Below are 27,268 nucleotides of genomic sequence, written 5' to 3'. Positions count from 1 at the left end.
CTTACTATCAACCAATGGAAATCCAGATGGCATGGTATTGGAATAAGGATAGGCATATAGAACAATGAGATAGAATTGAAAATAAACCAACATGTCTATATGGTCATCTGATTTTTGACAAGGATGGCAAAACTATTCAATGGGAAAAGAATAGTCTTTTCAACAAATGGTGCTTGAACAACTGGATAGAGAATGAAGTTGGACCCTTACACCACAACAGATACAAAAATTAATTTAAAATGAATCAAAGACCTAAATGTAATAGCTAAAACTAGAAAACTCTTAGAAGAAAACATAGGGATAAAACTTCATGACCTTGATTTGGCAGTGGATTCTTGGATATGACAGCAGAAACATGAGCAACGAAAGAAAACAATAGATCTGTTGGACTTGATCAAAATGAAAAACTTTTCTGTTTCAAAGGACACCAAGAAAAGGCAAGAATATTTGTAAATCATGTATTTAACAAAGGATTTGTATCTAGAATATGTAAAGAATTCTTTAACTCAATATTAAATAGATAACTGAATTAAAAATGGGCAAAGGATCTGAATAGACATTTCTTTAAGGAAGTGATACAAATGGCCAATAAGCACATGAAAAGATGCTTGAAAGCATTAGTAATCAGGGAAATGCAAATCAAAACCACAGTGAGATACCAATTCACACCCCTTAGGACAGCTAGAAGCAAAAAGTCAGATAAAAACAGGTTTTGGCGAGGATGTGGAGGATGTGGAGGAATCGTTGGGACCTTCATACACTGCTGATGGGAATGAAAAATGGTGCAGTCACTTTGGAAAACAGTCTGGCAGTTCCTGAAACAGTTAAACATAGAGTTACCATATGACCCAGCAATTCTGCTCACAGGAGAAATAAAAACATACGTCCACACAAAACCTGTATACAAATATTTATAGCAGCATTATTCATAATAGCCCAAAGGTAGAAACAACCTAGATATCCATCAACTGATATATAGATAAACAAAAGGTCGTATATCCAGACGATGGAATATTATTCAGCCATAAAAAGGAATGAAGTACAGATACATGCTACAACATGGATGGCCCTTGAAAACATCATGCTAAGAGAAAGAAACCAGTCACAAAAGACTACATGGATATAATTCCATTTATCTGAAATGTGCAAAATAGGCAAATCTAGAGACAGAATTAGATTAATGGTTGCTTAGGGGTTGAGGAGATAAGGGAGCATTAGCCAAAGGATACAGAATTTCTTTTTTTAAGGTGATAAAAATGTTCTAAAATTGACTGTCATGATGGTCACATATCTGTGAATATGCTAAAATCTATTAAATTGTAACTTTAAATAGTGAATTGTATGGTATGTGAATTATATCTCAATAGAGCTGTTAAAAAGAAATCCATACCTAAATTTAGCTTAGAACAACTGTAAAACTCCAAAGACAAGTATCTTAAAAGCAAGTAGAAAAAAGATACAAATCACTTCAAAAGAATGACATTTGGAGATTTCCTTCCAGCAATGATAGAGGGCAGAAGGCAATGGAATAACCACAGTTCTAAAGAAAATAACTATCCCTCTAGCTACACTGTCTTCCTAGAGTGAGGGCAAGACGGTGAATTACAAGTCCCTCCTTCAGGTTTAGGGGAGGAGGGTCATGGTAAGTTCCTGACAAGCAGGGCTATATGGGGCCCATTACCACTCCTTCCTTATGTGCAAAATGTCGTTGACATTATCCTTATTCAGTGTGTCTTAACGTGTACTAAACTAAAACCAAAAAAGAGAGTAGTATTAGGTTCATTCAGACGTGACCCTGCCCTAAAACCAGTCTTCCCCTGTAAGTTCCAGAATTCTCCAGCAGTATAGTTTCCTGCCACAGAAGTTTTCTGGAACCAGCTTCATTGACTCAAGAGGCACGAAGGTTCTTAGCTTCTCCTTCCCCAGTCTTAGTGTGCTCTTCTGTATGGTGGGATAACACTTTTCCCAGGTGTTGCCAGCTGCGTGGCATGACAGGAGCCTTTCCTGTCTGTGTTTTACATTTAAGTTAGCTGGAATCTGGCCCAGCATGTTAATTGCAGGGTGACAGGCCGGTTTCAGGGGTGATCTGCCTTCCTGCCCTTACTAGTTACTGTCCCGCGTTCCAGCCTGTAGCTTCTGATTGCAGGGTGTATGGGTTTCCGAGGTCCTGTTGGAGGGGGCTTTTGTAAGATCTGGCTGTGAGGTGAAGCAGCATGGTGTCCAGTTTTTCCTTTGTTCCTCTGCTAGCCATGTACAACGCGTGCAGGGATGTGGAGGCCCCCTCAAGTAACGACAAAGCCCTGGGAATCCTGTGTGGGAAGGAAGCCGAAGCCTGCAATGCCACCAACTGGATCGAGTACATGTTCAATAAGAACAACGGCCAGGCACCCTTCACTATCACACCCATTTTTTCAGGTAGGGATAAAGACTCCCAAGTTTGGTGTATTTGGGATTTTTTTTTAAAGCCCAGGAACCTTAAACTGCAGTAGGAAGATAAATTCAGATAACTAGTTCCTGGAGTTTCCCTCCGATGAGAGAGGTAACTGGAGCATTTAATTTCTCCTGCCCCTGGTTAATTTAGGGGCTGCAAGTGGGATTGGAGGAGGAAGAAGACTTGCCTTCACGTATTGCTGCATAATTGAAAGAATAGCTGGGTTTTTTTTTTTAAATGGCTGAAAACCATTACAAAGACCTTTTCAGGAGCTCTGCAATAGCATTAGACTAGCTCCTCGATGGTGATAAGACACGATTGGAGGTTTACCTTGGAATGTGATGTACTCTGATCTCAGTGACAAACTGCTCAGAGTTGTTAAAATAACTTAAAATTTTACAGGACTAAGCGGCAAAAGATCATTTGATCATATAGAAACCTCTAGTCCTTTCTGTTCTTCTAGTTGTGTTATATTATTTTGGAGTGCTTATCATTGGGTTTAAATACCATTTAATACAAACCTGGTAGTGTTTTTTTAATTGAGATACTCCCTCATCACAATCCTCCCTGCAGACTTTCCAGCCCATGGGATGGAGCCCATGAACAATGCCACCAAGGGCTGTAACGAGTCTGTGGACGAGGTCACGGGGCCGTGCAGTTGCCAGGATTGCTCAGTGGTTTGTGGCCCCAAGCCCCAGCCCCCGCCTGCTCCTGCTCCCTGGAGAATCTTGGGCCTGGACGCCATGTATGTCATCATGTGGACCACCTACATGGCCTTTTTGCTCATGTTCTTTGGAGCATTTTTTGCCGTGTGGTGCTACAGGTAAGCAGTTTTGTTTATCCTCTGGGGCGAGAAGAGCAAAATTACCGCACAGCACTTTCAGCTTCCACTTGTAGTCCTTGGTGAATGAGAACAGAAAGCCAATATCTGCATGCTTATGTCCTGCAACTAGTAAACGGTCAAAGGCCTATGTAGACATTTAAACACTTGAAGTGGGTTTCATTGATTTATTCAAAATGATGTGATTTAAAGCACTGTGCATTAACCACCCGTTCTTTAACGGAAGGTCTTATAAGCTGAATCTGGTTCAAATCTATTTAAACGCAAGACTATAGTCCTTTTAGATATTTGCATCTTGAAAAAAACAGCTTTTTAACTTTTTATTTTGAAATAATTGTAGACTTACTAAAAAGGTACAAAAGTTTTTATATATATTTATATATATCCTTTACCCAACTTCCCTTAATGTTACAGCTTACATCACCCATTGTATATAATGATCAAAACCATGAAAATAACATTTGTATAATACTTTTAGCTAAACCGTGGACTTTATTCACATTTAATGCTCCTTTTCTGTTTCAGAACTCCACATCACATTCACATTTTGTGTTTTATTGGTCTCCTCCAGTCTGGGGTAGTTCCTCAGTCTCACCTTGTCTTTTATGGCCTTGACACTTTTGATGAGTACTGGTCATTTATTTTGTAAAATGCCCCTGGATTTGGCTTTATCTGATATTTTCTTATGATTAGAATGAGGTTATGTGTTTTTGACAAGAATATCACAGAACTGGGGCTGGCCCCGTGGCCGAGTGGTTAAGTTCGCGCGCTCCGCTGCAGGCGGCCCAGTGTTTCGTTGGTTCGAATCCTGGGCGCGGACATGGTACTGCTCATCAGACCACGCTGAGGCAGCGTCCCACATGCCACAACTAGAAGGATCCACAACGAAGAATACACAACTATGTACTGGGGGGCTTTGGGGAGAAAAAGGAAAAAATAAAATCTTTAAAAAAAAAAAAAAAAAAAAAAAAAAAGAATATCACAGAACTGATGTTTCTTTCTCTTATATCAGTATATCACATCAAGGGGCACGTGATCTCACTGTGTCTTTACTGGTGATGTTAACCTTGGTCACTTGGTTGAAATGGTGTCTTCTGGCTTTCTCCGTTGTAAAGTTACTATTTCTCCCTTTGGAGTTGATAAATATCTTAGAGGAGACACGTTGGGACTAGGCTAATAGCTTGTTTCTCCTCAAAGTGTCACTCTCTGATTCTAGCATCCATCAGTGGATCTTATCTGCAGCAGTTACTACTGTGGTGTTTGATGGTGATTTTGGATTTCCCTCATTCCTTCTATGTTTACTGATTGGACTTACTCTATACAGAGGGTTATCCCTGCTTCCCTACTTATTATTTATTCAATTATATTTACATAATGGACTTTTTTTTTTTTTTAATTCTGTGGGCTCTATCCAATAGTGTCATTTATTTTGTTTCTCAGATTTTCCAGTTTTGACCATTGGGACCACCTTCTTGTATTTTTTCTTTTTAACATAGCCTCACCTTTCTCAAGCACATTCTTATTTTTTGGAATCACAAGATATTCTAAGCTCATTTGGTATTTTTATTGCTCCAGCCCTGGAGTAGCCCTCTTCTGCAAGGAGACTTGATTCCTTTTATTGGAAAATGGTATTTAGAAGCCAAGATCTAGGGGCCAGCCCAGTGGCCGAGTGGTTAAGTTCATGCGCTCCACTTCGGTGGCCCAGGGTTTTGCCGGTTCAGATCCGGGTGCCGACGTGGCACTGCTCATCAGGCCATGCTGAGGCGGCGTCCCACACAGCACAACCAGAAGGACTTACAACTAGAATATACAACTATGTACTGGGAGGCTTTGGGAAGAAGAAGAAAAAAAGATTGGCAACAGATGTTAGCTCAGGTGCCAATCTTAAAAAAAAAAAAAGAAACCAAGATCTAAGCACTAGATATGCTCATTGCTACTCCAACATAGTGTTTACTGTGTTTTTAAAGGACCTAAATGTTTTAAATATAAATGAGGGCTCCAAGGTGAAATTATCCTTTAATTAATTTGTTTTTTTATTTTTTTTTTGTTTGTTTGTTTTGGAGGAAGATTAGCCCTCAGCTAACTACTGCCAGTCCTCCTCTTTTTGCTGAGGAAGCCTGGCTCTGAGCTAACATCCGTGCCCATCTTCCTCTAGTTTATACGTGGGACGCCTACCACAGCATGGCTGCCAAGCAGTGCCATGTCCGCACCCGGGATCCGGACCCGGGATCCGGACCAGCGAACCCCGGGCCGCCGAGAAGCGGAACGTGCGAACTTAACCGCTGCGCCACCGGGCCGGCCCCTAATTAATTTGTTTTTTTAATCCCTTCTTAAATTTTCTCCTGAGACTGGTGAGCAGAGGGACCCAGAGCAAGGAAACTTAGGGGAAAGGAGGCAGCAGTTAGGGAGGAAGAAAATAGGGTGAGGAAGGAAGCTTGTAAGGGGATGATGGGAATGTCAGAGCAGCCTCATTACGTTGAAGGCCACAGTACTACTTATATGCTTTTATTTTTCAGAAAACGATATTTCGTCTCCGAGTACACTCCCATTGATAGCAATATCGCTTTCTCTGTGAATGCCAGTGACAAAGGTAGGCACGTTTGTGCTTAATTAAAGGGTTAGGATTATGTAGGCATGAGAGTCCCCCACAAACTAGTTTATGCGCCTGTTCTGGGAGAGGCAGTCTGCTGGTGCCCAGGACACGGGTACGATCAAGACAGACAGGGTCCTTGCCTTTGGGGGGTGGCAGATCAGGACCAAGCAGTTAATAAGAGCAAGGACTAACCCCGGCTAAGCGCTGCGGGGGCGCGCAGGCCACGGCCGGGAGCAGGAGAGCTTGCGGGGAGCTGCTCTGGACAGAGTGCTCAGAGACTGCTTTTCAGAGGCCTGTGTGTGAGCGTCCGTCCTCTGCGGGGTGGGCACGCGGTCGTGGGCAGGCGAGAAGGGTGGCTTCCAGAGCAGACAGGTAGCTGAGGGCGGGCGAGGGTGAGGGGCTCGCGCTTGGCCGGGGTGGGCGCCGTTCCCGCCACGTGCAGCCGCCGCTGGTGCTGCCCTGCTCCACTGCGGCGCGGCCTGGCTCCTAACTGCGCCGCCTTCCTCCCCGCTCTTCCAGGGGAGGCGGCCTGCTGCGACCCGCTCGGGGCGGCGTTCGAGGGCTGCTTGAGGCGGCTCTTCGCGCGCTGGGGCTCTTTCTGCGTCCGAAACCCCGGCTGCGTCGTCGTCTTCTCCCTGGCCTTCATCGCCGCGTGTTCCTCAGGCCTGGTGTTCGTCCGGGTCACCACCAACCCAGTGGACCTCTGGTCCGCCCCCAGCAGCCAGGCGCGCCTGGAGAAAGAGTACTTCGACGCGCACTTCGGACCCTTCTTCCGCACGGAGCAGCTCATCATCCGGGCCCCACACGGCCACGTGCACACGTACGAGCCGTACCCCTCGGGAGCCGACGTGCCCTTCGGCCCTCCGCTCGCCTTGGAGGTTCTGCACCAGGTAGTGTGCTCTGTGCAGAAGTCAGTGCCGGGGGGTGGGGGGTTGTGGCTTTTACACACTGACCTGTTCTACTTGGTGAGGGTTTGGGCGGAATGTAGTGGTGTATCTTGAAAATCTTAACTGTAAAAAGTGAGTGATGGGTGTTGAACCTAATGAAAAATTTACTGTAGACCGCTTTTGTATTTGCTTCGTATAGTAGGTCTTGCTTCTTCCTTGAAATTGAGATGAGTGGTTCTTTGTTGAAGCGGAATGTATTCATAATTCCCCCTTAGGAACTTAGGAAGTTTTTCCCTTGGTAACTCAAAAGTAGTGTGCTAGGACGCAAAGGAACGGAGCCACTTATGCTGTCCTGGGCCCTTGGCGGGAGCTGCTGGATCGTTGCTGATCCTGCCCGCAGAAGTGCATTTATCGTTCCCTGAATGTGGGCCCCCGGCCTGCATTTGCTGAGCGGTGCCTTTGGAACAAGATCCATCCCATTCTCTTACACAGGCCTTTAGACCTTTGCATTCTCCCTTGTCATGCTTGCCCTGGAGAACTGTGTCTGTGAATAAACTTCATCCCACTTACTTTTTAATAAACGGTTGCACAGTCACGTGGCTTTTCCTTTAAACGTTGCTTTTGCTTACAGAAAGTCTCATATCTTGAAAAACATCAAAATGGTTCCAAGACTTTAATAGAATCTTTTCTCTACTCATGCCTGTCTGTTGCTTTTTCCCAATTTGTTGCAAAAGGTGCACAACATAGTCATTTACTTCCAGGAGCATATTCTCTATTAGAAGATACAGGAATATACATAAATAATTGTAGTATGGAGCAAGGCAGTGGGTTAATTATGGGTGAGGGGGAGTGTCAGGAAGACCAGGCGAATTGTTCCAGTCTCCCCTCTGTGGCCCTCTTGGTCACTGCTGGAGACAAGTGGGAGGAAAGATGTTCGAGTGCCCTGCACTGAGCTCTGTCCTGGTAATGGTGTCACCTCCCTGTCTCTCTGGATGCCTCTAAGCAAGGTCTGCATCCCAGTAGGCTGTTCTCTAAGAGTGGTTTCTGGGCCATCAGATACTCCACCATAGTGTGCCTGGTCCTCTACCCTGTCTCGGGAAGGATTGTCCCCAAATACTCTTTATTTTCTGACCCTCAGGGCAATAATGGTTAATCAAAATCTGAGAGGAATCTGGTGTGTTTCTGGGTTTGTTTATTTTTCAAATCTTCTTTCAGGTTCTTGACTTACAAACAGCCATCGAAAACATTACTGCATCTTATAACAACGAGACTGTGACACTTCAAGACATCTGCTTGGCCCCTCTCTCACCATATAACAAGAACTGCACCATTATGAGTGTGTTAAATTACTTCCAGAACAGCCATTCCATGCTGGACCACAAAGTGGAGGACGACTTCTTTGTGGAAGCGGATTACCACACGCACTTTCTGTACTGTGTCCGGTATGTGGCAGGAGACAGTCATTCGGTCATCCCACCCATGTCTGCACAGTTGCTGTCGCTGCTCACTGTTGTAGGTACCAGACCCCCAGCAGTGAGCAAACAACAGGACTTTGGCCTGCAAAGCTTACGTCGCGATGGAGGGAGACAGCCCTGAACAAATAGATTCGTGCCTGAATGGCAGGCAGAGCTGAGTGCCGTGGAGAGAAGGAAGTGGGCAAGGAGACGAGTGCAGCGGGGTGCGCTGCGTCAGCCGGGTGGAGACCTGCTCAGAGGAAGGGAGGGAGGGAGCCGAGGCGTATCGGAGCAAAGAGTAGACAAGCAGCAAGTCCAGAGGCCGTGGGATGGGAGCCTTCATGGTGTGTAATCGAGGAACAGCTGGTACCAGTCAGCCTTGAACCCATGCCTGGATTGAGAACACACAGTTATTATCTACCACACCACCCCCAAGTTTTTTTGAGCTGATTTCCTAGTAAAAATAGAAGCCTATAGTGCTTTTTCATGTCTTTCAAATATAAATTTATAGCATGATGCTGAATTGTTTTTAAAACATGCAGCATCCCCTGGAGGGGCGGGGGCAGGATTGCTGTGCCCTTTAGATTGGAGGGCACTGCAGCCCCTTCCTGTGGGAGATGTGTCTAGCTGAGCAGGGTGCGTTTATGACTTGAATGAGTCACAGAGAAGCTGTGCTGGTGATCTGAGGTGACCTTGAGGCTTTCCCCGTAGCAGGAAGAGCAGCCTACACTGGACAGGCCTCCTGCTGTTCCTAAACACCTGGAGACAGTGCTTCAGCCAGTCAGACAACCACCATGGCTGTTTCTTTATCACAGGAACAGAGAAATTATTTCTTGTCAGCTCTGAGTGTGCTGCTCAACTAACCACGTTTCAAGAGCTGAGCTCTCTGACTAATGGTCCAGTTTGGTGACCTTAAGTTCTATTTTTGTTACTGCAGTGTGACTCTTCAGGTGCTTGGACTGTGTTTACTCTAGTTCGAGGAAGTCCCCTCTAGAAACTGAACTGTGCCCGTAAAACAATAAGTGTGTGACCATAAACCCTAAACCAATGTTCTCCACAGGATGGGTGGGACGGGAGCCACTGGACAATTTGAAAAGAAAATGTAACGTTATTTAATTTATCTATTTAAAGAAAAAAGCTATTTACTTTTTGTTGTTTTCCGAAATAAAATTCAACGGAATTCGGGCGGTGGGGGAGGAGCATGAGGCTTGGGTTCTGATGGGGGGGAGAGTGGTCCAGCAGGGGCGGAGACGCTGCTGTAGGCAGCTCCGCTCCTGCTTGGCAGGGGTCTGTGTCGGTGTGTGGTTACACTTGTGTATCTCCAGCTTTCACCTCCCCCCTCACCCTCCCACTTTTCCTGGGCTTTCTCCCCCGGAGGTCCTGCAGGAACGGTGGACCCAGCCCGTCCATTACCAAGCGTGGACCTGCTTTTTTCCCCATAGCCCCTGTCTCGTGTGGTGGCATCCACATTTCCCAGTTACTCAAACTTGAGGCTGTCTCCCTGAATTCTTCTTCATCCTCACCCTCCCCATGTAATTCGTTGTGGATTATAACCTCTGGATGAGCTCTCCAATCCGTGATGTGGTGGCAGAGACCCATGTGTGTGGGATGGCGGGACTTGGTTTCTGGCTGCAGCCGTGCAGCCTGTTTGACGGGAGCAGGTGGCCTCCGGGGCCTGATCCCATCAGCCACTGGCTCTGAGGGGCAGTGGTTTGGTTTGTTGCAAGAACCTCCATAAGTGCGCAGCAGAATGCTGGCTTAGGATCTGTCATAAAACGCTGGTTGTGTGTCTTCACTGCACTGCTGGTGGTCCCTTGCATGGACCATTGCACGTACCTCCTGGCTGGTCTCCCTGCTTCCCTTTCTTTCCCACCTGCAGACCTCCTTCCTCTTGGCCTGCTGAGTCACCTTGTAAAACAGCTCATGACCCCTGTCCCCCAATCTCTAATTGTTCCCCAGTGCCGACAGGATAAAGGTCCAAACTACTCAGGGCAGTACTGAATCCTTTTGTTCGGTGTCCGTCGCCCTCTCCCGCCCCGTGCCCTCCCTCGGAAGTCCCCCGCTGTATGGGTACCGCATGCTCTAGACACAGGACTTCTTCTTGTTCCTCAAACCACCGTCCTCTTGCTTTCCTCTCTCGAGTGCCTGTTCTCGCCCTTTCTTCTTCCCCCACACTTGTAGTTGCATGGAACACGCTCATTGCCCCCCTCCCTGGGGAATTCTCCCCCAGCCCAGAGATCTGGTTCTGTACAGGTCTTTTTGGCGACAGTTTTCCCCATGTATTAGTTGCTCCGTCCTCTGTGCGCTATGCACATGTGATACTCAGTGTTGTGAGCTCCCAAAGGCAAGTGCTGAACTGTGTTATTCACTTAAGGAACCTCAGGGCCCACATTGTGCTGAGAATATAATCAGCCTCACGAACTGTTGATTGTAAACGTTTAGGTCTCTGTGTGTCTTAGGTTTGTTCTAACTGGAGGTGTTTTCTACACTTCTTGGCAGGGCTCCTGCCTCCCTCAATGATACGACTTTGCTCCACGATCCTTGTCTGGGCACGTTCGGTGGACCCGTGTTCCCATGGCTCGTGTTAGGGGGCTATGATGGTAAGTAAGAGAAGCTTTCACTTCTCCTGCTAGATTAAGTAGTTTGGGTTCTGTCATTAGCAGTCAAGTGGTAATTATGCAGATTTCATAAATTGAACAGTCTTATTGATTCCCTTTTTCTTCAATCTCAAACATAATAATTTTCCTTTGGCTTTGGGTTTGGGTTGTGTTCTGAACTTAAAAGGAGTGGATGGTGTTAGCCTTTTTTGTGTCACACTTTGGGGAGCTGTCGAAATCCAAGGGCGTTTCCCCAGAATAATGCAATTGTGCACATCCACATCATATGTTGTTCAGCTCCAAGGAGTTCATGGAGCCCTTGAAGCTTGTCTCTAGAGCCCCCAGGGAGTCCATGGAGCCCAGGCTGAGAACCCCTGTAATGAGGAAGAGAGAATATGTGAGATAGGCGAAAAGAGAAATAAAGTTGATGGATTTTTTTCCTAAACCAGTTGGTTAAGAATTCAGACACTTTTCTAGTGGAGGCGCTGTCGGTTTGCTCTTTGCTGGCTCCTGTAGCACCGTGGAACAGACTGTGCCACCTACGCTGGGGTAGTGATTCATGTGACAAGTTTGGAGTCTGAAGCCTACTTATAGACAGCTCAACCGGTTTTTATCCCAGCTCAGTGAAGAGGTCAAAGAGATATTCTCCTCACCCAGTGGGAGGGGAGAAGTTTGATCTGTGCTTAAATCTTATTCTACCTCCTATAATAAAACGTCGTTTCTGATTGGTGGGGAAAAGACTGTCACCAACTGGCTAGTCACAGCCATCAAAGTTAAACTTGATGACCTTATTCCTTCCACCAAAATAAGTTCCACATGGATCAAAGATTTGAAACATGAGAACTAAAACTATTAAAGAACTAGAAGAAAATACAGGAGGAATTTTTAAAAATAATTTTAAAATGGACAAGGCATTTCTAAGCAAGACACAAAACTCAGGAGCCACAAAAGGAAGTACTGATGAATTTGACTACTTAAGAATTTTAAACTCCTGTGTGGAGAGCAAACATCATAAAGTTAAAAAAAAAAACCCAACAAACTGGACAAACAAAGTAGATTACATAGCAGACAGCATTTCCTTAAGGATAAAGAGCTCTTTTGGAAAAAAGAAAAGGTCAGCAACCCAAAAGAAAAGTGGGCAAAGCTGTATGAAAGTTAACAAAAGAACTACAAATGGCTCTTAGTTATGTGGGGAAATGCCCTGCCTCTCCCTGATTAGTGAAACGCATCGTGCTTTAGTCTTTCTGCCTAACAGGTGGGCAGAGACCCAGGAGTCGGACAGGCCCTGTTGGTGAGAGCACGGGAAACAGCCTTGCTGGGAGAAGTGTCGACTGGTTACCAGAATTGAGCTCCAGGGAGGCAGGGGTGTTTCTCTCTGTTCCCTGATGTGTTCACAGTTCCTAAATAATGCCTGGCGCCAAGTAGGTCTCCGTAAATACTTTGCTGAGTAAAGGAATGAAAAATAGGACAGCCTCCTTGGAGAGCAGTTTGGGAGAATCTGTCAAAATTAAAAAGGCACATGCTTTTTGATTCAGTGGTTGTACTTGTAAGAACTGAGTCTACAAAGATGCATTTACACATTAAAAATCTAAAAAAATTGCAAAAATATCCATCAATTGGAGATGCGTTAAATTATGCAAGAAAATATCATACAGCAGAGAAAAAAATAAGGAAGCTCTTTCTGTACAAAAGCAGAGCAGTCTCAAGATACAAATTGTGCATAAAACAATTATATGCATAAAATGTACAGAATAATACTTTACTATTTGCGTAAATAAGAAGGAAAGGGTAAGAACATGATGTGTTGGCTGGTTCATGTGCGGAGCTTCTCTAGAAAGACTCACAGGTGGTCACGGCGTGGGGAGGGGAGCCCAGAGGGTGGAACAGGACTGAGGATGACAGAGGCTTTGCTCAACACCTTTCTGCTCTGAAATTTTTTTTTTTTTTTTAAAGATTTTATTATTTCCTTTTTCTCCCCAAAGCCCCCCGGTACATAGCTGTATATTCTTCGTTGTGGGTTCTTCTAGTTGTGGCATGTGGGACGCTGCCTCAGTGTGGTCTGACGAGCAGTGCCATGTCCGCGTCCAGGATTTGAACCAACGAAACACTGGGCCGCCTGCAGCAGAGCGTGCAAACTTAACCACTCGGCCACGGGGCCAGCCCCTCTGCTCTGAAATTTTTACCGTGCATGTGCTGTGTTGTTAAAAAGAAAAGCTACTGTTCCTGAATGATAGCTGTGCCTACCTCAGATAGAGAATCAGTTTTATTCATTAACTGAACTGCATAGACACTATTTCCGTGAACCCCTTTTTTGTTCTTCGAGCACAGGGATGTAAGTTGAGATCCCCAGTGAGAAATCAGTCACCTAGCTATCAGCAATTGCCTCCTGCTATTGAACTAATTTTCTGCATGCTTGTACTCCTTTTAACATCACGTTTTTCCTTTTTAGATCAAAACTACAATAACGCCACAGCCCTTGTGATTACCTTTCCTGTCAATAATTACTATAACGATACGGAGAAGCTCCAGAGGGCTCTGGCCTGGGAAAGAGAGTGAGTTCCTCACGGGGTCTAAACCTCTGTCCTTGTGTTGTGGGAACCTGGACGCTAACAGAAAGTGCTTAAACTTCATTCAGCTAAACTAACCAGCATCAGATCTAAGTTACATCATGTTTTTCACTTGGTGCTAGTGATGCTAAGAAAAAAAATCTGTAAATGAATTTACCTATAAAGATTGTTTGAACAGCTATCCCTGCACAAGAATGCAAAAGTGTTTACGCAGAAGTGTTCCTTGCGTCATTTTCTAACAGCAGAAACTGGGGGCGACCTGAATGTACTTTAGTAAAAGGCAGGGACAGTAGAAAAGTATGCAGTCATTAGAAGTAGGCCAGTAACCCCCCAATGTGTGCTTCCTTAGCTGTCCGTCTCTGTGGGAGGCCTAATGCCCGCACTGTGGGCCTGGGTTTGTCAACTTCTGCGACTTTGAAGACAAGTGGCTAGGTGCATACGGGTTTGTGATTGTTATGTATTCTTGATGGGCTATTCCTTTTATCATTAAATTAAATCTCTCTTTACCTTATTAAAAAAAATAGGCCAATAAGTGGTTCAAGATGTATTAAATAAAAACTATAATCAGTGTGTTTAGGTAAATATATGCTATCGATGCTGTCCATGCCCAGAAAAAATAGCAAGCAAATAACCTGGGAAATTGTTAATTGTTAGTAACCTCTAGAGAATGAAGAGAGAGGACTGAGGGGACTTTGACTCTACTTTATACCCTTCAGTCCTTTTTTTTCAACAGCTTCGTTGGGGTATAATTCATACATGATACATTTCACCCATTTAAAGTGTACGATTCAGTAGCTTTTAGTATATTCACAGATAGGTGCAACCATCACGACAGCCAATTTTAGGGCATTTTCTTTACCTCCAAAAGAAACCCCGTATCTTTTAGCTGTTACCCCTTCTCCTTTCATCGTCCCACCTCCCAGCCCTGCACAACCACTGATCTACTTTCTGTCTCCATGTGTTTTCCTCTTCTGGATTTTTATGTGAATGGAGTCATATATGTGGACTTCTGTGTCTGGCTTCTGTCCCTCAGCATAACGTTTCTCAAGCTTCCTCGAAGTTGTAGTGTGTAGCAGTCATTCATTTCCTTTTATGGCTGAATAATGCTCTGTCCTTTGGCTAGACCACATTTTGTTTGTCTGTTCATCACTTGGTGCACATTTGAGTTGTTTCCACCTTTTCGCTGTGATGAGTCATGCTGCTGTAGACATTCGTGTACAGGTTTTTGTGTGAACGTTTCCTTTTCTCTTGGGTAGAGTCCTAGGAGTAGAATTGCCGAATCATCTGGTAACCCCTTAACTGTTCTTCTGACTGGTAACTGCCAGCCTGTTTTCTAAAGTGACTGCACCGTTTTACATTCCCATCAGCAGTGAACGAAGCTTCCGATTTCTCTAGATCCTCTCCAACACTTGTTATTATCTGACTTTTTGATTCTCGCTGTCCTACTTGGTGTGAAGTGGTGTCTCATTGCAGTTTTGATTGGCATTTCCCTGATGACTAATGATCTCAAGCATCTTTTCATGTGCTTATTGGCCATTTGTATCACTTCCTTGGAGAAATGTCTGTTCTTATCCTTTGCCCATTTTTAACTGGCTTATTTGTATTTTTATTATTATAAGAATTCTTATCTTTTCTACAAGTCTCTTAGATACATGATTTCCAAGTATTTGCCCCCATTTTTTGGTTTGTTTTTTGCTGTCTTGATGGTGTTCACTGAAGCACAGAAGTGTTTAATTTTGGTGACATGCAGTTTATCTGTTTTTTCTTTGGTTGCTCTACTTCTGGTGTCCTATCTCAGCAACCGTTGCCTAATCCGGGGACATGGAGATTGATGCCCGCGTGTCCTTCTGAGGGCTTTATAGTTGTAGCTCTCACATTTAGGTCTTCGATCCGTTGGAGTTCCTTCTTTTGCATATGGCTGTCCAGTTGTCCCAGACCATTTATTGAAAAGTTTATTCTTTTCCCCGTTGGATAGTCTTGCCGCTCTTGTTGAAAATCAGCTGACCACAGATATGTGGTTTGTTTCTGGACACCTAGTTCTGTTCCTTTGATCTGTGTGTCCATCCTTGTGCCAGTACCACACTGTCTTGTTTGGTGTTGTTTTGTAGAAGGTTTGAAATCAGAAGTGTGAGTCCTCCCACTTTGTTCTTCTTAGAAAAGGTTTTGGCTATTCTGGGCCCCCTGCCATTCCATGTGAGTTTTGGAATCAGCTTATCTTTCTACAAAGAAGTTGGCTGGGATTCTGATAGGGATTGCATTGACTTTGTAGATGAACGTTTAAAAGCTTGTTGCATGAGCGTATATCTTTATTATAATATACTTCATTTAGAAATCTTTTTTAGAAGAAAAGAAATGAGAACAGGAACCAACTTTTAAACTTGTTCTAAACCTATCTTAAATGGTAGAAAATTCCATGTGTCTGGCATTTTCTAGTCTGGGGTGTCTCACCTTCTGGTCTCCAGTGGAGAAGATCCTAATTCAGGATAAAGGTTAAGTAATTGTGGCTTTTGTGTCATGAAAGTTGGGAGGAAGTTTCTCACTTAGCTTCCACTAAGTTTTAACTGAAACTATAAAATTTGCTTACTTTTTAGGTTTATTAATTTTGTGAAGAACTATAAGAATCCAAATCTGACCATTTCTTTCTCTGCTGAACGAAGTATTGAGGATGAACTAAATCGTGAAAGTAACAGTGATGTGTTCACTGTTGTGATCAGCTATGCTGTCATGTTTCTGTATATTTCCATAGCCTTGGGGCACATCAAAAGCTGTAGCAGGCTTCTAGTAAGTGGGGCGTGTGTGTGTGTTTCTTGTGTGTCTTTGTGTTAGAAATGGCAATGCACAACATTATGTCATATTTTTGCCTCTATTTAATCATAATTCATTGTGTTCAAAACTGCCTTAAATTCCCACATGTTTTAATTGTATGTAACTTTTTCTATTTCCTGCATCCATTTTCTTCAGTTCCATTTTTTTGGTTTATCTTAAACTTAAAGTTTATTTCACATAATCCACTTTTTTCTAATGTCCGCTCCATCACTTAAGAATGGAAGCTCATAAAAATATGTTGCTAGGGAAGACCTAGAACATTTTTTATATCTTCTCTCAAAGTGGGAATTGTACTTTTAACTACAGATTAGCTATACCTAGTGAAGAGGTAAAAATGAGGACCTTTTAGTAACAGGACAAAAAATTTTCTGACAGTTGGTGTCTTTGTTGGCTATCTCAGGTGGATTCTAAAATCTCCCTTGGCGTCGCGGGCATCCTCATCGTGTTGAGCTCCGTGGCGTGCTCGTTGGGCATCTTCAGCTACATTGGGATCCCTCTCACCCTCATTGTGATTGAAGTCATCCCGTTCCTGGTGCTGGCTGTTGGCGTGGACAACATCTTCATCCTGGTCCAGACCTACCAGGTAGATTTTCATAGTCTCAGAGAGCTTGGCGTCTGACCACGTAGTGGCCCCATTCATGGCCGTCCGGCCTGTGCAGAGTCTTTGTGAGTGTGAACAGTGAGGAGGCTCTTCCTTTCCTCCGTGTCGCTTATTGGTGCCCGTGAATTGTTCTGGACATTTTGAGACCAAGAAGTTCCCTTCTCTCTTTGGTTGGTGGAATAGATATAAAGTGAGAAATTAGTTTTAAATATCTGTGCAAAAAGGGCTAACACGCTTCTGAGAAATGTTTTGGGTACAACTGCTATTACAGTGATGCTCCACATAGTGTAGAAGAATGAAGGATTTGTCAGAGTTCCCACTGAAAAGACAGAAGGTCAACATAGGACCCGCTGACGCAGAAAATGGTCTCAGTCAGTTGGTTCTCACACAGTCCCCTTGTCCTGTAGGCCTTACCTGTGTGGAGATTCAGTGGCATGTAGGAATGTCATTAACTGGTCCAGCTGCCTGCAGCCTGCGTTCTCTGTATTTTCCTGATAACATGATCCAGTCTTAACTTGAACTTCTCACCTGTTACCTAGCTCAGGGGTTCAGTAATGCCCTGAATGAATTAACGTGAGAAGTTGCAGGTCCCCCACCAGAGTTTGTATACAATGAGTAGAAGCTACTAATCCTTCTTTACCATTGAGTTCATACAGGCAGCAAAGAAGCAAAGAGGTGGCATTGTTATTTAGAAATTTTAATGTTGCATATTTTGTTTCTTGTTTTTTTTTAAGAGAGATGAACGTCTTCAGGGTGAAACCCTGGATCAGCAGCTGGGCAGGGTCCTAGGAGAAGTGGCTCCTAGCATGTTCCTGTCATCCTTCTCAGAGACTGTTGCATTTTTCTTAGGTAATTACTCTTTGAATTCTTCCAGTCCTACAGATAGCTGAGCCTGGGAATAGAAGGAGCAGGGGATCTGAATATGCCCCTTTGTGTTGCTTCCTGCTTTGAGCTTTGTTCCATAATTGGAAAGTATCAGAAAAATTGGTGGCAGTATCTTGGGTATCATTTTGCAAGTGTCTTCTTTCTCACGTTGTTCCAGGAGAGTGTTGATTCTGGTTTCCAGGATGAGATACCTAGAACTCCTCTGCCACTTTCCCTTTTTGTCACCCAGGGCAAATGTTGATACTTGAAAATGGCATTCTTGCATAGCCACAGCATCCTTCTCAACGCAACACTCTAGCAACACTCTAAGCAAAACCCACAGGTATTAGCTTGTAAGATGTTTGCCATTGTTCTCATAGGCTGTCTTCCTCTTCTGTACACACAGCTCATTGGGGAAGCAGCCTCATTAATGAGCAGAAGTTGTTGACTCTTACCTCAATACAGGGAGCCAGAATAAGCTGGGACAAAAACCAGCACTTTATATTTCTTTCATATGGAGAAATCACTAACTAGCCTTACTGGCAGGGCTGTCTTCTCCCATCTCTGGCGTGTAGCAAAAGTAGTAAGAGAAAACTGAATACATCCCCTGCAGAGGAGGCCGGATTGGAATCACCCAGCACTTCAGAGAAGACATACCATCCATGAGTCACAAATGGAAACACCACCCCAGCATGTCACACAGGGCCGATGTAGGATCATCAAAGGTGGTACTCTTTCAGCACAGACACATGTTGGCCTGTTATTCTTCGTTTCCACAAAGCAATGTGCTTTGAAACCCGTGGCTCTTATACTTCCTTTTGGTGGATACAGGTGCAAAAAAAAGTTATTTCCTCTTTTTATCTCTTATAAGAAAACCACTGCAAGTGCAATGATAATAACAGCTGACACTGTGCCTCAAGGTTGGGGCAACTTTGCAGGGACAGTAGGAACAGTGGGGATTGTGCCACCTGGACCCTGCGGGTCTAAAAGAGGCGGTTCCGTGTGGCTGGTCCAGTGCCGCTAGATCCGATCTTTTTTTTCCAATCAAAGTTGTGAATCTAGATTTTGTGCACGATCTCATTGTTAAATATTGGCTACTTATTTTAAAAAATGTTTTTTAATCCTAAAATGGGTTGATATAGTGTGGGCTAAATGGGATATATCTGACGTGTGGGCTGCCAGTTTGCACTTTCTGAGTCTTAACCTAGTGCTTCTGACTTGGAGCACCCTCATTTGACTGTAAATAAACTAGGAGACAAATATTGTTGACAAAATAGCAGATGGAAAATACGGTCCCTCTCTTAGAGGAATTTGACATTGGCATAATGCGTGTGTCTAGTTCTGTGTCATTTTATCACACGTGCAGATTTGTGTAACCGCCGCTATAGTCAAGATTCATAGGAAGTTGCACAGTAGTAGCACAGAAGGTACAACTATAAGAAATGGCCGGTATTAATGGCTCTCTAAGTTGAGTGTGCATAGATTTGCCTGGGGAGCCTATTAAATGCAGTGGAATTGGGGTTGAATTCCCATTGTTTTGATTATTTAGAATGGGGCTTGGGGCCCAGAAACATACATTTTTAACTCCCCATGTGGTAATGGTGCTGGCACCATTTTGCAAAACACTAGGCTTACAGATGTTCTGGCATGACATCCACAGACTTTTGCAGCATACCGTTGTGGGGGTGGGGGCAGCTAGGGTCTTCTCATGAGTTTGGCCTGTTCTGGCTCCCTGTGTTCATAGGTACACATGAATGTAACACTCGTAGGGTCCTCTGCTGTGAGTGGAAGTGACGTGGCAGCTTTTCTGTCCCTGCAGGGGCGTTGTCGGTGATGCCAGCCGTTCACACTTTCTCTCTGTTTGCGGGACTGGCAGTCCTCATTGACTTCCTTCTTCAGATTACCTGTTTTGTGAGTCTCTTGGGGCTAGACATTAAGCGTCAAGAGGTGAGTCGTTGTCAGGATTACAATCTATTTAATTTGGGTCTAGAAACTAGATGAAGCAGCCAGAGGGTGTGCCGTTTGTTCCTCTTTGTCCCCTCAGAAAAACCGGCTGGACGTCCTTTGCTGTCTGAGAGGCTCTGAAGATGGAATGAGTGTCCAGGCCTCTGAGAGCTTCTTGTTTCAGTTCTTCAGAAACTCCTATTCTCCACTTCTGCTGAAGGACTGGATGCGGCCAATTGTGGTATGAGCTTCTCTGTGGTGGTTCTTGTTTTTCTCCCGAAAACAGATTTGTCACATGCCTTCTAAGAAATTAGACAGCTTGGGAAGGAGATTCTGACAGCTGTTAAGTATATGTACAAAAATGCTAAAGCAAACATGTACAAATACATAAAATTTTTCTAGCTAGTTTTAGTAGTCAACATAAGCAAGAGTTTTTAAGTTTTTATTTTGAAATAATTATAGATTCATAGAAAGTTGCACAGGCAGTGCAGAGAGGACCCAGGTCCCCTCCCCCAGTTTCCTCCTGTGGTCTTACACAATTATAGTTCAATATCAAAACCAGGAATTTGACATTGGCACAAGGCATCTGCCTAGTTCTGTGTCATTTTATCACATGTGCAGATTTGTGTAACCACCACTGTAGCCAAGATACAGAACTGTTCCATCGCCACAACAGTCTCCCTCGTTGTAGTGTCCCCCGCCTCCCTCCCCCACCGCCCACTCTCGCTGGTCCCCAGCAACCCAAGAGCTTTCTGCAGTTCATACACTGGTTGTAGCCACCAGTGATAATCTATTACTTCTCTACTAAAAGGACTTAAATTAGTTTCCAATAATAGTAAAAGTAATAGTAGTACCTAATATTTATTGAACATTTAATATTGGATATTGTGCTAAATATTAGGTACTATGCTAAAATGTAGATTATCCCTAGCTTTTCTCATTTAATCCACAAAACTGTTTTATAAGTCTTTTATTTTTCCTGTTTTACTGACAAGGAAATAGAAGCTAAGAGAGGTTAAGTGACTTCCCCAGGGTCACTCAGCTCATAAGTGGTGGAACCAGGACTTGAACCCAGGCAGTTTGACTTTAGATACTGTGATCTCAGTCACTGCCCCATAATCACTATTTTCTTAGCATGTCGTTTAAACTTACTCTCCAATTTAGAAAAGTCCTATTTTTTGTGTGTTTAAGATTTTGTTTATGTTCTCAAGCTTATTATAACAGTAAGCGATCGCTATCTTATAACTCAATTCTCATTCCAGATAGCAGTGTTTGTGGGTGTTCTGTCATTCAGTATTGCGGTCCTGAACAAAGTAGAAATTGGCTTGGATCAGTTTCTTTCAATGCCAGATGTAAGATGCTTCCTTTTTTTATTCTAACTTGTTTAGCCAATGGTGAATACATTTTTCAAAACATGCATGTGGATATTTGAAGCTAACACCTGCTTCTGAGTGCAGGTGCTGGCAGGTTTTCCCATGTTATAACACACTCTGCCAGGGTGGGCCGTCTTAGCATTCCGAACTTGGAGACAGCCCTCTGGGGTGCGGCCAGTCTATTACCTTGTGAGGGTCCCTCCTAATGGTGGAAGCAGCTGGAGAAGCCCTCGGGGCCCAGGGAGGGTGGGGCCAGAGGTCCTGGCTATGTTGGGAATCTCAAACCTGGGCTGGGGGCGCTTGCCCTCTGAATTGCTCGTGATCAGCATCTGGCTGCTACCCCAGCAGAACGTTCATGCTTTGTGCTGTGCTTTGGTCTGTCTTTCAGGACTCCTACGTGATCGATTATTTCCAGTCCATCCGTCAGTACCTGCATGCGGGTCCACCCGTGTACTTTGTCCTGGAGGAAGGGCACGACTACACTTCTCTGAAAGGGCAGAACATGGTGTGCGGGGGCATGGGCTGCGACAACGACTCGCTGGTGCAGCAGATATTCACCGCGGCTCAGCTGGACAGCTAGTCAGTACCACTGGGTCTTCTGTGCCATAACGGAAACAGCCCGAGGAGGCTCCCGGTCAACTGGGGCCTCAAATTTCTCATTAAAAATGGATTGTTTTGGAAAATTTGTTTTTCGAAATAATGCTAAATCTAGCTTTAGCTGAGCAGAACCTTTTAAAGGACTAATTTACCACCTCATACTTTGGAGGGTTTTCCATTAAGTGCTAATGAAGACTGTCTTTTGACTGAGGAGCAGTATAAAATCTAGAAAAGGAAGTTAGGTTTTAAGAAAAAGGACCGAAACTACAGACTTGTCCCCGTGGAGCAGGTCAGTGACTTGTATCTCCTTCTCTCTAGTACCCGAATAGGCTTTGTGCCCTCCTCCTGGATTGACGATTATTTTGACTGGGTGAAGCCGCAGTCTTCTTGCTGTAGGGTCTACAATAGCACTGACCAGTTCTGCAACGCTTCAGGTACTTTCATCTCCTTTTCCAAATCTTTGCCTTTTTTCTGAAAAATTTTAATGTAATTTAAAAATAATTTGTGTTTCCCCTCAGTTTATAACTGTCTATGTGCCAGCGCTGGGTCTCATGCCCTTTGTCCTCGTCCTTTTTCTCACTGGTTCACTCTGAAGAGTGTTGCGTTGCTCCTGTCTCCACCAGCCCCCAGCAGGGTTGCAGGCTACGCAGGCCCTAGCTAGCGCCTCTGGTTTTCAGAGCTTTTGCGTTTCTCGTCTTTTCCTGACACCAGCTGCCTGTCTTGATTGGTATCTGGCTGTAGCTTCTCACAGGCATGCTTTCCTTTGTTTATCACTGTTGCCTTGTGGTTTTGTAAGAGTGTTGAGGTTGTCCTAGAATTTTCTTGGTAAAAACGTGGAAGCCCTGGGCTCTGATAATACCAATTGAGGTCATCCTTAAAGCATGAAACCTGCTTAGGAGAAGAAAATTTGTACAGCCTGCCTAAGATGAAGATGCCATCTCAGATTTATTAGACTATGAAAATCACATGTTTGAAGCTTTTGGGTGAGAAAAAAGATTCAGGAAAGGAATTACTCTCATTTCTTTATCAGTATTTTGAAATGTTTTAAATAAAATCTGGAGAGCCGTTCTTCTCACTTGGCTCCTCCCTGGTGTGTCCTCTAGTGGTTGACCCGGCCTGCGTCCGCTGCAGGCCTCTGACGCCAGAGGGCAAACAGCGGCCTCAGGGCAGAGACTTCATGCGGTTCCTGCCCATGTTCCTTTCCGATAACCCGAACCCCAGGTGTGGCAAAGGGTAAGTGTCACTGAGCCATTCAGATTCGTGCCCACTTCCCCTTTGACTCGCACTGGAAAACCAGGGGAGGGCAGGTGTGGACACAGGTGTGGGGAAAAGGCCCTCTTCTCTACCCCTCCCCTTCCCACCTGCCCAATCCCTCCGTGAAAGCAGGGAACCCTAAAACACCTTTAAAGAAAACGCCTCAGCACCTTCAGCTGATGTCGTCCTGGCTTGAGTATTCATTTCTCATGCCCTCCCGGCTGTAGGAATGGATGCAGGGTACCTGCAGGGCACAGGGCGAGGAGGAACACGTGGCATTTCAGAACGTGAGATGGTCTGTTCACTTGTGTCTGGGTGTCTGGGACAGCATCTGCTTTGGTAATGTCGTCCTCAATTAAGGTTTAGATTATTTTAGCCCCACTGTGCTGCTTGTCGTTGCCAGCCTGTCCATACATGAGGTTATGGGCTGTCTCATGCCCTCATCCAGCCAGGCAGCCAGTTACCCAGGGAAACAGGATATCCGGTCCAGAAATAGTGAGGATGGCTGGAAGTTGGGTGTGGGGTGATTTGAAACCTTTTGTGGAAGGAAGATGAGTGTATCTCATGTATGCTAGGTCAACCCTGGACATCCCTGTTGTTCTTAAGGATACATAATGTGACCAGAGTCCCATCAGTTAGTCACATATATCATGTCTGTGTATTGAGACCTATACTAGGTACCGTGGGAAGACTGTCCCTAAAAACAAAACAGAAGTGAATCTTGCAGCGTGTTCTGCTTGCAGACTGCATGCTTTAGCCTACATAAAACAGAGCTAAGTGAATTCCACTTTTGAGAAGGCAACAGCCACCACTCACAGGGGGCCTCCCACATGGCAGTGTCATGCCAGGCCCCTCACCAACCTATTTCACTTACTCGTCACGCAGCCCTGTGAGCAGGAGGTGGACAGCCGTGTGCAGAAGATGACACTGCAGCCCAAATTCAGTTACCTTTGCCCAGGGGTCCCGGCGGTATGTGGCTGGGCCGTGGCCATCTCACAACCGTGTGACTCTGGGGCCCTCCCCCTTCCCCGCCTCCTGTCACAACATTGTTGCGCACAGTCTGTATGAAAACATTTGATTGTGAGCAGAACCAGGTGTAGACACAATGGCGGCTGTGCCCCAGAGAAACCAAAAGCAGTAAAGAAAAGCCAGTGTGAGAGAGAGTAAGCTAAGACCACCGTTCCTAATTCGGGGGCCTTCCGTTTCCCTGAAGTTCACAGCTGGGTCTGACCTCGGAGCCCGGGGTCAGGTGACGTCACTTAGCCTTGACTGCGCAGATTCCGCAGGTAGTTTACAAGGCATTGTCTTTCTGACACCACCGAGTCTTCTCCCAGGGGACATGCTGCTTACAGTTCAGCAGTTAACATCCTCGGCAATGACACCGGTGTTGGAGCCACTTACTTCATGACCTACCACACGGTGCTTCAGACATCTGCTGACTTCATTGACGCCATGAAAAAAGCCCGCCTCATCGCCGGTAACATCACCAAAACCATGGGCCTTGAGGGCGGTAATTACCGTGTGTTCCCGTACAGGTAAAGTGGGCACTGTGGAAATGAGGGTGTCCCCGGGAAGGGCCCACACCCTGGAGGAGGCTGACACTCAGCTTTCATTCTGGCACCTCCTCTATCGTGAGCATGGGCGAAGGATGTCGAGGGAAATGGCATCTGGGTGAGGAGGGCCAGAATCTGGAGCTCCTGCCGAGGTCCGAGTGCTGCACACACAAACCTCGGTCTCTGGGCTGGAGCTCGCAGTCTGACACACACACCACCAAATAACCCCTGGGCAGCGGCCGAGCTCCCGTTCCTGGCCTGCCAGTGGCTGATAGGTGTCCCGGACTGCTGATTCCTTGGGACAGCGCCTTTATGGAGATTTTTCTTTTTAATTCATCACAGTTTTTTCCTTATAAAGAAAGTATTTTATGAAATAGTGAACTTGGAACATATAGAAAAGTAGAAGACACAAGTGATTTTCCCACCCCTGGGATCTCACTTAAACGGGTCCTGCCCTGTTCCTGGCAGGACAGCCTGGTTTCTGTGGAAGAAGCTCTTAGGGTGGGTGCCCTAATTCCTGGAAGGAGGTATTCAAAATACCATGGAATGTTCTTTGTGAACGCCTATAAATGGAATAGATTGGGCTCATGGACAAACACTATATAAAATACACATTTTGGATCATGATTAGGCCTTTCCTTGGGTGTCGGTGTTTGAAGATCCTGTTGAATTACTGTAGATCTAGCTTATAAAAACAGGGAGGTTTCTCACAGTAGTTTCACAGTTTTGCAGTAGTGGGAGGATGAAAAGTAGAGCTTCCAGAAGCAAGAACAAGCTGTAACAACCTTCTCCCTCCCCTCCAGTGTGTTCTATGTGTTCTACGAGCAGTACTTGACCATTATTGACGACACCATCTTTAACCTCGGCGTGTCCCTGGGCGCCATCTTTTTGGTGACCATGGTTCTCCTGGGCTGTGAACTGTGGTCTGCAGTGATCCTGTGTGTCACCATCGCCATGATCTTGGTCAACATGTTTGGCGTCATGTGGCTGTGGGGCATCAGTCTGAATGCGGTTTCCTTGGTCAACTTGGTGATGGTGAGTCCTGGTCCACTCAGTTTGTCCCTAACTCCTGTGTCACTCACCTGCATTGTTTCTTGGGGTGAAACACTGAGTCCAGCTCCTGACCTTGGCGCACATGGACAGACAGGATGAGTGCCAGGTGGAGTTGGGACGTGGGTGGCGTATTAACAGTGAAGCTGTGACTTCATGGTCTAGCTTGGGTATTCGGCCTTTTAACGTATTCTGAAGGGTTTGCAGAAACAACGTGGCCTGGTGACAGCAAGATGTTCACTTTTTATTTATTTGTAAAAATTGCCCCTTCCAGATGGAATTCTCTGAGCAGTACCTTTTGCCTCCCATGCATTTGCCAAGTGCTTTTTAATAGTTAAAGTCCTGAAGATGTGAGCATTTGAGAAGGTATTGACAGAAAGTAGAGACAATGCTTCAGAATGGGCGCTGCTTCAGGTGGAGTGGCTGGGAGGCCCGACTAGAGAACTGACAAGTGTGCTGGCTCGGTGTGGGCGCGGCAACCTTATGAGGTTTCAGCAAGTTCCCCTAATAAAGGTGAATCCACTGTAGAAAACTGGAGCATTGGGCTGTGTCCAGAGGGTTCCACAAGTCTCCTGGAACCATTTAAGGTGGTGTGATTGGCTTTGTATTATAAGTTAAAGGGGATGCTTAGGGCTGCTCCACCACCCGCCATGCCCGGTAACCACAGATCCTGGGAACGGGGTGGCTGCTTTATGATTTCAACTGGAAAAGAGTGGTGGTAAAGGAAGCCCTTTATTTCAGAGCTGTGGCATTTCCGTGGAGTTCTGCAGCCACATAACAAGAGCGTTCACAGTGAGTGCAAAGGGAAGCCGCGTGGAACGCGCAGAAGAGGCGCTCTCACACATGGGCAGCTCTGTGAGTAGCTGAGTAGGACAACGGGGGCAGAAGTTTCAACATCAGGTGCCCACCTCAGTGACTGACTGGGGAAAAGAGAAGTTGGATCCTTTCCTTAGCAGCAGCTCCTAAGGATTACAAGTTTTCAGGCAATTCATGCAATAGCTCTGTCCTGCGTATAGCGATATCCTGAACTGTGCCTGTTGGTGAATCCTTTGTAGGCGGCACTATGGCTGAAGCAGGAAAAGAACTGAGAAGTTTGCCTTGAGAGCCGAAGCCTGTTCCCTTTAGAGCACGGGCCAGCCGCGTGCCACCAGCCGGGCCCTCGGGGCTGAGTCCAGGGGCCAGTTGGTAGTAAGGTCGGGAGAGTCTTCCGAATCCAGCTCTGTTCTGGGTTAGCCTGGCACCCAACTGCTTTACAAATACTGTAGAAGTGTTGTCACAGTAACAACTACACTTCTTTTCGTCACACTTCTGGATACTTAAAATGGTTTTCATCTCAGAATCTAAAGAAATATATTATCTCATTTTAGAGCCAGAACAGTATCCATGCAGAATACGCAGCTTTTACCTTTATAATGCCTTTTCTTCTCAGGCTCTTAAGCAGGAAATAAAACTTTAGGTTGGAACACAATGCTGCTTAGTAGCTCTGAGAGCTGGGCTTCAGTCCATTACTTTGGACCTTTTTATTAAGCAATTTCTATGTGAGAAAGTGTTCCATTAGAGTAGGTTGATAAAAGTGGTTTCTAACCCCCTCTCTCTTCTTTTAGGTATTCAGTGGAATCACACTAACAAAATTTGGAGGGATTGTGGTGTTGGCCTTTGCCAAGTCTCAGATTTTCCAGATATTTTACTTCAGGATGTATTTAGCTATGGTCTTACTAGGAGCCACTCATGGGTTGATATTCCTCCCCGTCTTACTCAGCTACATAGGTAAGAATCCTTATTTTTAAATGAGTGGGATGGAGGAAGCATGTTGAACAAATGATAGAAAAGTTATTC

At 45.1% G+C, this 27,268-nt stretch overlaps 1 protein-coding gene across 1 annotated transcript in view; it reads left to right on the top strand.

The window, feature by feature from the left end:
• Nucleotides 1–27,268, top strand: part of NPC1 (NPC intracellular cholesterol transporter 1) — a 48,402-nt gene that overhangs the window by 20,328 nt on the left and 806 nt on the right. Inside the window, exons 5-24 of the mRNA XM_044773530.2 lie at nt 2,248–2,415; nt 3,005–3,254; nt 5,789–5,862; nt 6,385–6,755; nt 7,968–8,194; nt 10,706–10,806; nt 13,253–13,355; nt 15,962–16,151; nt 16,597–16,779; nt 17,532–17,646; nt 19,481–19,608; nt 19,706–19,846; nt 20,868–20,957; nt 21,367–21,557; nt 21,894–22,009; nt 22,679–22,808; nt 24,164–24,364; nt 25,186–25,417; nt 26,174–26,287; nt 27,037–27,199. Of these exons, the coding sequence (XP_044629465.2) occupies nt 2,248–2,415; nt 3,005–3,254; nt 5,789–5,862; nt 6,385–6,755; nt 7,968–8,194; nt 10,706–10,806; nt 13,253–13,355; nt 15,962–16,151; nt 16,597–16,779; nt 17,532–17,646; nt 19,481–19,608; nt 19,706–19,846; nt 20,868–20,957; nt 21,367–21,557; nt 21,894–22,009; nt 22,679–22,808; nt 24,164–24,364; nt 25,186–25,417; nt 26,174–26,287; nt 27,037–27,199 (3,288 nt within the window). The remainder of the gene's footprint in view (nt 1–2,247; nt 2,416–3,004; nt 3,255–5,788; nt 5,863–6,384; nt 6,756–7,967; nt 8,195–10,705; nt 10,807–13,252; nt 13,356–15,961; nt 16,152–16,596; nt 16,780–17,531; nt 17,647–19,480; nt 19,609–19,705; nt 19,847–20,867; nt 20,958–21,366; nt 21,558–21,893; nt 22,010–22,678; nt 22,809–24,163; nt 24,365–25,185; nt 25,418–26,173; nt 26,288–27,036; nt 27,200–27,268) is intronic.

Source organism: Equus asinus, chromosome 7 (genome assembly GCF_041296235.1).
Source record: "Equus asinus isolate D_3611 breed Donkey chromosome 7, EquAss-T2T_v2, whole genome shotgun sequence".
In the NCBI taxonomy this organism is placed as follows: domain Eukaryota; kingdom Metazoa; phylum Chordata; class Mammalia; order Perissodactyla; family Equidae; genus Equus; species Equus asinus.
Note: the sequence above shows the minus strand (reverse complement) of the source record. Positions and strands in the feature narration are given on the sequence as shown.